This window comes from Chlorocebus sabaeus, chromosome 9 (assembly GCF_047675955.1).
Source record: "Chlorocebus sabaeus isolate Y175 chromosome 9, mChlSab1.0.hap1, whole genome shotgun sequence".
Lineage (NCBI taxonomy): Eukaryota > Metazoa > Chordata > Mammalia > Primates > Cercopithecidae > Chlorocebus > Chlorocebus sabaeus.
This window is the reverse complement of record NC_132912.1, coordinates 29,945,616-29,958,695: the sequence shown is the minus strand read 5'-3', so window position 1 is coordinate 29,958,695 and position 13,080 is coordinate 29,945,616. Positions and strand designations below refer to the sequence as shown.

Here is a 13,080-nt window from a genome sequence, read left to right as displayed (position 1 = left end):
CCCCTCCACCTCCCCTACCCTTCCCCTTCCCCTCTCCTTCCCCTTCCCCTTCCCTTCCCCTCCCCTCTCCTCCCCTTGTCTCCCCTTCCCTTTTTTTTCCTTTTTGAGACAGGGTCTCACTCTGTTGCCCAGGCTGGAAAGCAGTGGCACGATCTTGGCTCACTGCAACCTCAGCCTCCTGGGTGCAAGTGATTCTCCTACCTCAGCCTCCTGAGTAGCTGGGACTACAGGCGTGTGTCACCACGCCCAGTTTATTTTTGTATTTTTAGTAGAGACAGGGTTTTGCCATATTGGCCAAGCTGGTCTTAAACTCCTGACCTCAGGTAATCTGCCCTCCTTGGCCTCCCAAAGTGCCAGGATTATGGCATAAGCCACTGAGCCTGGCCCAGTCCAAGCCTTTTTACAGTTAGGGAAAAAGAAAAACTTGGCCCCCACGAGTTGAGTTAGAGGAATGCTCTCTCCTGAGCCGGGCTCTTCCCTCTTCCTACCCAGTCTTCAACAGGTGGTTCCACTCCTCCTACCCCTTTCTATTTTCTGTTTTGAAACCCAAGAATATTGAAGCAGATAGAAAAGAGCCATTGTTTCCGTTGGAAGTAGTCAGAGATTTCTATTGAACAAAAAAATGTACATGGGCACTCTCAAGTTTCCCCCAAATACAGTGGGATTCTTAGGGGTGCTAGCCAGTGTTGCTCCTCTGCTCCCTATGCAAAATACATGATTGAAATAATCCTTCGTCGGGGCTCCTTGGATCCTCTCGTTGGACAAGTTGGGGCTTTGCAGTGGTAGAGAATACTGAGAATGTGAAGGCTTTGCCATTATGGTGGAAAAGAGTTACCTGCCCATTTTTTGAGCTGTCAGGATTTATTGTAGCCTTCAGTGTAATTCCTCCGCAGTCCCCCTTCCTCCTCAAAACATCTGCCCATTAGACTTTAAGGCTAGTTAAAACTTGTCATAGACTTCTAAAGCAAATTTCTTCATCTGTAAAATCAGGATGATTTTCTCAGTCCTACGTCTTCCTGAAAATTGTAAGGAGTTTAAAATAAGACAAATAAATCCTGTTATAATAAAATACCAGTTGGTAAATATTTCTGTGTCTCAGTTCATGGACACCTATTTCAGGGAGGTTTTTGATTGTTTTGAGATAGAGTCTCAATTTGTTGCCCACGCTGGAGTGCCGTGGCATGATCGTAGCTCGCTATAGCCTTGAACTCCTAGGCTCAAGCGATTGTCCTGCCTCAGCCTCCCAAGTAGCTGGGACTACAGGCATGCACCATCACACTCAGCTATTTTTTTAGTTATTTGTAGAGATGAGGTCTTGCTGCATTGCTCAGGCTGGTCTTGAATTCTTGGCCTCAGGCAATCCTCCTGCCTCAGTTATGGTGCCCAGTCCAGGGAGTATTTGATAACACAAAATTGCCAGTGCAGAAAAGCACTCCCTCATTTTTAGCTTGACTGTTTAGCATAAGAAGGTCCAGTAGGTATCTAAAAACACCCAGGTAATGCAGACTTTCATTTTAGCCAGTTATTAACAACACCTCCCTCATGACCTTTTTGGGTTTTTTTTAACCATCGCTACTAACAAGCAGAACATTTAATTATTTTTTCCTCTTCTCCATCTGATGCATTTGCTAATACACAATAAAATGGCCAAAACTCTGCAGCTAGAGAGCTACTCATGTTGACAGCTTCCTCGGGCATTTTCAAATACAGTCATGTGTTGCTTAATGCGGCTGCACTCTGAGAAATGCATCATTAGTAGTTTCGTCATTGTGTGTACGCCATAGAGAGTGCACTTCCACAAACCTAGATGGTAGAATCTACTAAACACCTAGTCTTCGTGGTAGAGCCTATTGGTCCCATGCTGCAAATCTGTACAGCCTGTTACTGTGTAAAATACTGCAGGCAATTTTAACGCAATGGTAAGCATTTGTGTATCTAAATGTATCTATAGAAAAGGTACAGGCCGAGCGTGGTGGCTCATGCCTGTAATCCCAGCATTTTGGGAGGCCGAGGCGGGTGGATCACTTGAGGTCAGGAGTTCGAGACTGGCGTGGCCAACATGGTGAAAACCCGTCGCTAACTAAAAACACAAAAGTTAGCCAGGTGTAGTGGCAGTCACCTGTAATCCCAATTACTTGGGAGGCTGAGGCAGGAGAATTGCTTAAAACTGCGAGGCAGAGGTTACAGTGAGCTGAGATTGCACCATTGCACTCCAGCCTCAGCAACAAGAGTGAAACTCCATCTCAAAAAAAAATGCACAGTAAAAATATGGTATAAAATATTAAAAAAAAGAAAGGACCACTTTTATAGGGCACTCACCATGCATGGAGCTTGCAGAACTGGAAGTTCTATGTGGCCCGCCATCTATGTGGCCCGTCATTGACCAAAACGTTGTTCTGTGGTGCATGACCATAATTGGAGGGGAGAGCACTATTAGGGACGATTTCTCACATTTGTTTTGCTCAGGTGGCCCTCTGTGGGCCTTTCACGTGATGGTCACCAGGCCTCAATATTCAAAATCACTTGTTTTGAGAACAACTGAGGTCATATGATGGAGGTAGTAATACTTTTGACATATGTCCACTTTTCCACTCACTGTTGCTTCACAAGTTAGAGTAAAGCCTTGTTGTTATGTCACTGATAAGCGCTTGGACTTTGCTTTCCTTTTGATGTATTTAACCGTTTTAAACATAAGAATCCTAATCTTTTCCCCACCCCACTGCTGCCCCCATGACCCCAGCATGCTAGAACTGCTTCATTGCTCCTAAATTTGTAGCCCACTTAAATTCAAACATCTGTTCTGAAACTGTAACACAAGGCCATGCCATATCTATTCGCACCACCCCACCCTACACACACACCCTTGTGTCATGCCTGTCGTATCATCAAGTGTCTTTATTTTAGGTTAAAGTTGATTGTTTCAGCTCACATGTCTTTAGTGGTCTTTCATGCTTCTGGCTAAGAAATCAGCAGCCCAAAACCAATTTGGGTCACAGACTCCCATCTTTGCTGGATGACTGATGCTCCAATTCGGAAGTGTCATCCCAGGCATTGATCATACACAGAACCTCCTGGTTCCATCATCCTCTGTTGCAAACCCTGTTAATATGAGTCCAGGGGAAGCATGAGAAGAGATATCTGTGTGAGGCCCGAAATGAGATAAATCGGGGAAGGCTTCATGATGACAGATCACGCCATGAGAAGGCTGGACATTAGCACCTCTCCGAGGGCATTAATATGTGAAATGCCCACCAGGGCAGTCCTCCGTGAGTTGTCCTCAGCTGAAATGGAACCCACAGGAAACAGGATTCTAAATTCTCCAGGTAACCACCCTACCCTCTAGACCTGTGTTTTCCAATATCGTTGCCCCTCGTCACATACAGCTACTGGGCACTTGAAATATGGCTCATGCAAATTGAGATGTGCTGTAAGTCTAAGATACATGACAGATTCCAAAGATTTAGTGCAAAAAAAGAATCTAAAATGTCTCAATCATTTTTATATTGGTTACATATTGAAACGATATTTTGAATATATTTGGTGAAATATAGTATTTAAATTAATTTTACCTGTTTATTTTTATTTGTTTTAACATAGCTACTAGAAAATTTAAAATAATGATGGTTGGGTGTGGCGGTTCGTGATTGTAATCCCAGTACTTTGGGAGGCAGAGGTGGGAGGATCATTTGAGCCCAAAACCAGCCTGGGCAACCTAGCGAGACCCCCATCTCTACACAAAATGAAAAACAAAATTAGGCATGGTAGTGCATGTCTGTAGTCCCAACTACTAGGGAGGCTGAGGCAGGAGGATCGCTTGAGTCCAGGAGTTTGAGGCTGCAGTGAGCTGTGATCGTGCCCCTGCACTCTAACCCGGGTGACAGAGTGAGACCCTGTCTCTAAAAAATAAAGTAATGTTTTGTGGCCCACATTATAATTTTATTGGACCTGGACAGTCCATGAGCTGAAGAAAGAGCCCAGGGGACTGTGGGCAGCAGGCATGTCCTGTGGAGGTGTCTCTAGGGTGCCTGGCACAGAAGACCACGAAAAAGATGTGAGCTGAAATGACCATCTGTAATCTAAAGACACTTGATGGTGGGTACAACACAGCACAGATAATAAGGGTCTTGAAGGGTGTGTGTGTTGGGTAGGGTGGTACAGACAGACATGGCATGGCCTGTTCAGTGCCTAGTGTTATGTAATGTGAGGCTTAGCTGGGAAGAAACTAAGCATCTTAATAACAGATGCTCCCACTAGCTGGAAGTGTGACTTCCACACATTCTCATAATTTCGTGACCGCACACCTTATTATCAATGGAGAAAAAGACACCTTTGCTCACAGGCGGACCCTGTCAGAATGTGAGCACTCTGAGGCTGATTGAGCACAGAAATGAAGCACCCAGCTATTAATGTCTTATATTGTCTCATGGATGTTGTTAAGCATCAACAGTCAGGAAGAACTTACGTGAACTCCCCTTCCTTTTAGCCAGATTACCCCTGCGTGCAGCTGATGATGTTTGAGCAGGCGCAAACTTCTTTTCCTAAATGCAGAGACTGTCCCATCTGGTTAGTAATATAGGGCTGAAAGTACTCTGAACGCTGTCTCAGTCATCACAGTCGTGATACCTGACGTATCACACGTCTGTCTCAGCCAGGTTATATCAGCCACCACAGTCGTGATACCTGTTGTATCGCACGTCTGTCTCAGCCAGGTTGTATCAGCCACCACAGTCGTGATACCTGTCGTATCGCACGTCTGTCTCAGCCAGGTTGTATCAGTCATCACAGTCGTGATACCTGTCGTATCGCACGTCTGTCTCAGCCAGGTTGTAAAGGAGTGAGGAGGATGTGTAAGACGCTTTGCTGCTGGAGAAATTGGAATGTCTGTGGCCTTTTTAATGCATGGTTGTCCAGATGGATTTCAGAAAAGATTGTTTTTCGTTTTTCTGGTTTTTTTTTCGAGACCGAGTCTCACTCTGTTGCCCAAGCTGGAGTGCAGTGGTGCGATCTCAGCTCACTGCCACCTCCACCTCCCAGGTTCAAGTGATTCTCGTGCCTCAGCCTCCCGAATAGCTGGAACTACAGGCATGTACCACCACACCTGGCTAATTTTTGTATATTTAGTATTTTAGTAGAGATGGGGTTTCGCCACATCGGCCAGGCTGGTCTCCAACGTGACCTCAGGTGATTCACCTGTTGCAGCCTCCCAAGGTGTTGGGATTACAGGTGTGAGCCACCTCGTTTGGCCAAAAGGTTGTTTTTCTAACTTTTCAGATACTTCCAGGTTTCCTTTTTTTTTCTTTGTTAAGTGAATCACCTTTCTTGACCATGCTGAGCCTTGCTGTTTTTTTCCTTTTTCTTTTTTTCCCAGCTTTATTGAGGCATGATTGACAAAAATTGCATATATTTAAGGTGTAGAACACGGTGTTTTGATTCATCTATAGATTGTGAAATGAGTACCCCAGTCAAGGCAGTTAACATAGTCATCTCCTCTCATAGTTACCAGTTTTTCAAGTGTGTTGAGAACATTTGAGATGTACTCTGTTAGCAAATTCCAAGTGTACATGATGGCATTAGTATCCTATGCACCATCCTATGCACTCAGTCTCCGGTACTTATTCATCGCTTAGGGTTTGTAGCCTTTGGCCAGTATTTCCCCTTTTCCTTTACCCCAGCCCCTGGGCAACCACCCTTCTAATCTCTATTACTGTGATTTCAGCTTTTTTTTCAAAAAGAAAAAAAAAAAGATTCCACATATAGGTGAGATCATTCAGTATTTGTCTTTCTGTGTCTGGCTTTTTTGACTTACCATAATGGCCTTAAGTTTCATCCATGTTGTTGTAAAATGGCAGGATTAGCCTATCTTTTAGGGCTGAATAATATCCCATTGTGTGTGTATATACAATTTCTTTTTTTCTTTTCTTCTTTTTTTTTTTTTTTTTTTTTTTGAGACGGAGTTTCGCTCTTGTTGCCCAGGCTGGAGTGCAATGGCACGATCTCGGCTCACAGCAACCTCTGCCTCCTGGATTCAAGCAATTCTCTTGTCTCATCCTCCCGAGTAGCTGGGATTACAGGCATGCGCCACCATGCCCGGCTAATTTTTTGTATTTTTAGTAGAGATGGGGTTTCTGCATGTTGGTCAGGCTGGTCTCGAACTCCCAACCTCAGGTTATCTGCCTGTCTCAGCCTCCCAAAGTGCTGGGATTACAGGCGTGAGCCACCGTACCCAGCTATACAATTTCTTTATCCGTATATCCAGTGATGAAAACCTCGATGATTAGGTAGTTTCCTATCTTGGCCATTGTAAATAATGCTGCAGTGAACTTGGCTATTGTAAATAATGCTGTAGTGCAGATATCTCTTCCATACTGATGTCCTTTCCTTTGGATACATACCCAGTCATGGGATTGCTGGATCATACGGTAGTTCTATTTTTAATTTTTTTTGAGGAACTTCCATAATGTTTCCATAATGGCTATACTCCTTCCAGATTGCTTAAACATTTTTTCTTTAAAAATTAAGAAGCCTTTGAGCTGCTATGGCAGGAAAATCTTACCACAGGAGGCGCACGCATGAGCCTTAGGTTTGTCTGGATTCCAGACAGACATCTGTGAATTGGAGGTTGTGGGACTTGGCAGCGCCCAGCAGCAGCAGTAGTGGCAGTTTAGGATGATTGCTCTTTTGTATGGTGTCCCGTTTTAGAAATCCAGGTCATCTGGGCACAGATTGGGATTTTTCCATTGCCGGCAGTAGAATGGATCAGTGTGAGGGTCCAGACTCGTACACACCTGTGTTAGAAGGCTCTGGAAGCCTTCCACTGACAGGTGAGCATCCAGCCCTGGGGCTGCCTGCTGGTCAGTGGTGATGAGAGACAGAAAACCTCTCTTTGCCAGCCAGGCAGTTAGGATTTGAGGATCCTCACGCCTTCAAGGGACAGCGTTTGATCACAAAGATGCATATTCTAAAGCAAGCTTTCTTTTGAGCTGTAATTTACCAAAAAAAAAAAAAGAAGAAGAAGAAGAAAGAAAGATAAGACTTCTACCTTAATATCAGCCAGATAAGATGTCTATCTTAATATCAGCCAAACACATCACTGCCAGTTTGGAAACATTGCGTTTAAAGTGACGTATATTCCATGGCGAACAGGAAGGAGCCGCCGAAGTATTAAGCAGTTCATATTTTCCCATCTGTGTTTGGGTAATGACTATGCACATTCCTTGAAAATAGGCCTTTTTGACAAATATTTTTTTACTCCTTAGTGAAAACATTATTGTTAAAATGTCCAAAAATTAACCTTTATACATTTGTAGCTTTTGTTTCCTAGACAAATTTGTGATCTAAGGATTAAACAGAAAATAGAGCAGTTGAATATACCGCTGATTTTCTTTTCTTTTCTTTTTTTTTACAGATTCCTATGACCCTAGCAGAGTGGAGAGGGTGTGAGGAAATGCTAGTGGAGCTTGCATTCCGTTGCTAATTGAGTATTCTCAAGGAGCTGAGAGATTTAGTCTGTCAGCCCACTTCCCCATGTAGAAGCTGGAAGCGGCTGGGTTTTTAGCATCCTGATAACATTCTTTACCACTGCCACTAGGAAACTTGCCATCCTCTCAGAATTGCTTTGTGGCGATAAAGCGATCGTCCGTTGAAACCATCTGTTTTTATAGCATGAAGATTTAATGCCTATAATTAGGAAGGAGTTTTCACAGAAACCCTCCCTCATGACAGATTTGACCAAGCTGGTAAATAGTTGGTGTTGCTCTCGTTCTGGGTGAAGATTTCAACATGGAAGATCCAGCAAACGCTTTGGAAAGGCCAGTGAATGGTGTGCTCCCCTCTGTGTCTCCATGGCCTGCAGTACATGCTCTTGTGAAGGAGTTTGGGACACAGGCTGTTGCCTGGTGTTTCAGCACTTCCAGTTTAGGGGAAATGTGAATCAATAGGTATGATCCATTTCTAGTCAATTTGACCTTCTGCTGCTGGAAGTAACTTTACTTGTAAGTAACTTGCCAACAGAGAATAAAAGCAATATCTTCTAAGTTCCTGAAAAATTAAAACTTGTACTGTAATATACTAAGAGTATTATTTATCTGGCAGTGAAATATTTTGATCAGTTGCAAACATGCCATTGTCTGCTTTGCACTCAGTATTATCTATTTTTATTTTCTGTATGGGTATTTAGAAATTCTTTATATGAAAAATAATTGCTGGTTTAAAATAGACCATTTTAACAAAGTGACTATTTCTTTTTACGAAAATGCTATTTTTCTATGATGTAAACAATTGTTAGGCGGCAGATTTTTAAGGAAGTATTATTTTATTTAAGAGTCTGTATCCCTTTGTGTGAGAGGAACCCAAAGAGGGTTCACTTTTGCTTTAAAGCTCTGTCCCTTACCCATTGACAGCTCTGCTACTTTTATTTTATCTTAGAAAATGTCAATATAGACATATCACAGGGTTAATAAAATAAACTTTTCACAAAGATTTTTGTACAAATGTAGCTATCAGGTTATATTTGAAAATAACCCTCTCAAAACCAGCCAACATTGTTATGACAATTTTTGCTGCCATATCAACTAGAATTACCAAAAAACATAGTTTTATCTTTGTATGTGTGTGGGGATCTGCCCTGAAACCATACTTTTCTCCCCACCCCGCCATGCCACCCCTTTAAAGAAATATGTATTTTTATCTAGAATGATCTTGAATTAGTCTCTGCATATTTTTAGAAAGTGCTTGGGGACGTTATATATATGACATTACAAAAGTATTATGAGGCCTATGTATTCTACTGTGTTTAATACTGCATTAACCTGCACAAAGTTTATGCATTTTTTCCTTCTTTCTAAGTAAGGTATTCTTGATAGCTAACATTCCCTAAATCACTGCGCTTCCCTCCCTCCCTCCCTCCCTACCTACCTTCCTTCCTCCCTCCCTCCCTACCTACCTTCCTTCCTTCCTTCCTTCCTCCCTCCCTCCCTCCCTCCCTCCCTTCCTCCTTCCCTTACTACCTCTTACCCTCCTTCCTTACCCCTGTCCTCCTTTTCCCTTTTATTTTTTCCCCTTCTCTTTCATTTTATTTTCTTTTAGAGAAACCACCTTATCTATTTTTAGACATTTCAAATTCCTAAAATGTGAACCGTTGGGTGATCTGTCCTTTGGCCCTAAAACGACTGGCCTGGCTCTCCCGGCCTGTTCTCATCTGCACCGTATGATTTTATTTCATAACAACTTTATGTATTTGGACTGTAACAAACAAAACAGAATCTAAGTCGCCCCGAAAAATCTTTCCAAATCTTTTCAAAACACTTATCTGCAGTCCAGAATTCAGCTCTTACGAAAAGTTAGAGTGCACTCCAGCTTTCACAGCAGCAGTATGCGGAGGAAACAAAAAGTTCCTCTTCCCAGGAAAAATTGAGTGGGGAAGAGTTCAGACACTGTTGTCGTTGGTGAATCATTCAAGTCACCTGGTAGTACCAAATGAGGGCTGAGGCGCCTGGAGGTCTTTGTGGGGTCTTACTTCCCTCTTTAAATGCAAACATAAGAAGGTATATGTGTATATACATTTATGTACGTGCACATGTATACATGTACGTGTACGCATACATACCCATACATGTATATGAACTCCGTTCTGATTTCCTCTAAAATTTTGTTGATACCATCTAAATACCTCTTTGAATCAAAATAACTGAATTTTAGTTCATTCCTCAAGAGAAAGAGAAGGATCCCCAAGGAAGAAAAACTGTTGTACCTTCTGTGATTCTCAAACCAAAATGAGATGCCCTTCTGTTTTGTTATCTTAAATTGTTATGTCTTTCTGAAACCATTCTGAATTAAGTTGAAATTATCAACATTTATACTTTAACTGTTCTAAACTTAAGCCTACATATAAATCTTTTTTTGGGGGAAGGTAACTTTAAATGTTTAACTTGAAAATTTGACCTTTAAACTTTCATATTCTAAGGTAAATAATAGCCTATAACCAACAACAGCTTTCCCAGAGGTCTTGAATTTAACACTAATTATTCAGTTGTTTCTATTTCTCATACATACATAACTTGGTTATTTTTTTGTGGCTGGAAGAAAAAGTTTCTATATTTTGTATTTGTCTTTGTTGTTCTCATGCACACAGTTAACTGTTGGTGTTTAATAATTTGGAGCTCATAAAATTAAAAGTTGTAATTTTGACCATTTGGACTAAACATTATATGAGGGATTACATGTGCAATGGATTAGTATTTCTTGATTTGCAAAAGAAGGGATAAATGATGGTAATTTAGCTCAAATTGCCTTTCTTTGAAGAAAATTTCTGAATGACTGAAAACCAAATATCTATATTATCACTTTCAACCTCATGTTTCTGCAGACTACAGAAAAACTCCTCACTGACAATGCACCCAGCCCCGATTGGGTTTTCAGGATTATGTCCATGTGCATAACTGCTTGGATTTCTTCTTTTAAAGTCCCTAAAACATGAATCTGTTCTTCGAGATCCTGGTTTCCTTAGCAGAGTTCCTTGCTGGTTTCATTCATGTGGAAATTCTAAGTAGAACTTTTGCTGCCCCATTTTACTGTTGGTGAAGGGCCATTGTTAATGGAAGTTTATGTTTTAAAACTCAAATGACTCTGAAACCAGACCCTGATAATTTTTTTTTGCAGTAGCAAAATGACTTACTCTGACAGCATCTCAGTAGGGCTTCTGAAGAAAAAGGATGAAGCTGATCAGTTGAAACAACTACTTTCCCAACTCAGAGGCAGAAGGGGCTGATGGAAGATAACATTCACCTACCATTTCATCCTGTGACTCCCAAAGATCATGTTTGTGTGTTCTGGCTGAATTTTGTATTATCGTTTGTTTTAAATGATTAAATAATACACAGTTAAATGTCAGGATAGCATCTCTTGCAAAGGGACCAGTACAGCAGAATTGTCTCTCTATCCGTATTTGAGCTTAGGGAAACATTTCCCATGTCGTAAGTTCTTAGAAGCAATTAGTTTAGCATTTGGGAGCATTGTTCTACCAGACCCATTTGTGCAGGGAGATGAAGCTTAAAAGATGGGATGTGGGGTGGGAGTGTGTTTCTTAAGCCAAAGCTGTTGCAGGCCTGGGGGAGTTTTGCATTTTTTGTTTTGTTTTGTTTTTGACTGCAGATTCTGTACATCTGTCTGTGGGAGGAGAGTTGCTACTCAGGACAGGATTTAAGAGACACATTCCAGTGACCTTTAAGAATCTGCATGGCGGGAGGTCCTTCTCCAGGAGTGTGGGTTGGTCCACTCTGGGACCCACCACACTAAGAAGGGGGAGATGATAAAATAACATTAAAGGAAGAATGGCCTCCAGCCTGCAGGTTTTGTTGGAAAGAAATAAAAAGGGAGTCATTAAGACCATAAATTCAGATTGAGGCCTCTTGAAAAGGTTGATGTAGGCTAGCAACCTGCCCGTCGAAACAGTCCTTGGTTCATCAGCCGTGTGAGGAGGCAGCCAAGGCTCCTGCAGATTCCTGACTTTGACCTTGGAAAGGCTCCGTGATACTTGTGTGTACAAATACAGCAGAGGACCGGGAGGTCCTTGTTCTGTGGTCTCTGCTTAGTGACTGAAACTTATACCCAAAGGCAAGTCCAGATTGTCTGGCCGTTCATCCCCATGCCTTGAAGCAAGTGAGGAGGAACCTTTCCGTATGAAAGGCAGGCCCTGCTAGGGCTTACAACCAAGCCAAAGGACCATCTCTTCTTTCTTCCACCTCCCTTCACCCCAGCCCTGCAGCAGAGCCGAGATGTGAGACATTCATTGTCATGGAGCAAGGAGACAAAGGCAAGTTCAAGTGGACAAGCATATGGCAGCAAACAGAAATGAAAACAATATGTCCCAGCCGGGGGGAAAAGCGGTCATTTCCAGATTATAAAAATCAATGAAGTACTCTCCACCTGGGTCAGCTGAAATTCGAGCCCTCACAGGCCTGTAAGAGAAGTTAAGCAGAAACATCTCAGGGGGACTTCTAAAATTTGGTGAAAACAAGGCCTTGCAACCCCAAAGAAACTTTTTTTTTTCCCCCTTGAAACAAGGTCTTGCTCTGTTGCCCAGCCTGGAGTGCAGTGATGCGGTCATGGCTCACTGCAGCCTCAAGCTCCTGGGCTCAAGCACTATCCCCACCTCAGCCTCCTTAGTAGCTGGGACTACAGGTGTGCACCACCGTGCCCAGCTAACCACAGAAACTTTCATCTGTTTATTCTTTCTTTGGGCACCATTAATACCTAAGACAGGTAGAAAGGTTCCCAGAAAGACACAATTGGTAATGGCCGATTGCTGGCTGCAGTCACCGCCCCCAGATCAGGCTGGTACAGGATGCCTTAAGGTGATGAGAGGTGAGGGTGCATGAAGAATAATGAGCACAGGGAAGAGAGAAACAGGACAAAGCAACAGATAAAATGCCGGCAAAGCACAGATGAATGTCTTCAAGAAGCTCTTGTATTTCTCTGCACAATGTAAATATCCTTGCTATTTCAGGATGGTGGCTGGCCTGCTCAGTAACATACATGTTCCAAATAAAGATTTTGCATGGAAGTACCTATATCTGTTGTCTTTTACTGTGGGTGCAAGAGCTGCCCTAGAGGCTGCTTCCTAAAGGGCAGCAGCTCAGATGGTGTGGGTAATGCAGGGACAGGTAGCCCACAGGGTTCCAGCACCTTTGGTTTCCACTGGGATTTCCTGGGAGTTAAAGCTCCTGTTTACATCTCCCTCAAGGCTTACTGACATTGTGGAACGAGGCCAAGAGTTAATTTGGGGACTGGGTGTGAATATTGACTCTCAGTAACCATGTGGCCTTGTACATATCACATCCCTGGCTTCTGTGTCCTCCCTAGCCTCTCCTACCAAAAGAACATCAGAATCCAATATACAGAGAACCTCCAGCACACTGTGGGTGTCGAGTGCATGGAAAATGAAGCTAGAGCAGTGCCTTCTGGGGAAAATACTTGCCTGGCAGTGTTGTAGGTTTTACCCTCCAGGCTTCTGTCTTCTTGTAGGGCAGTTCTGGAAGGGAGGGAGACTCGGTGCAACATCATACTCTCCAATCGTTTCTATCG

The 13,080-nt window shown here is 42.8% G+C and overlaps 1 protein-coding gene across 2 annotated transcripts in view; it reads left to right on the top strand.

The window, feature by feature from the left end:
* JCAD (junctional cadherin 5 associated) overlaps positions 1 to 12,562 on the top strand; it is a 46,519-nt gene extending 33,957 nt beyond the window's left edge. For both annotated transcript variants that reach the window (XM_008002674.3, XM_073018838.1), the window contains one exon: positions 7,406 to 12,562. In XM_008002674.3, the coding sequence (XP_008000865.3) occupies positions 7,406 to 7,440 (35 nt within the window). In that variant the 3' untranslated portion in view covers positions 7,441 to 12,562. The remainder of the gene's footprint in view (positions 1 to 7,405) is intronic.
* Positions 12,563 to 13,080: the final 518 nt, after the last annotated feature.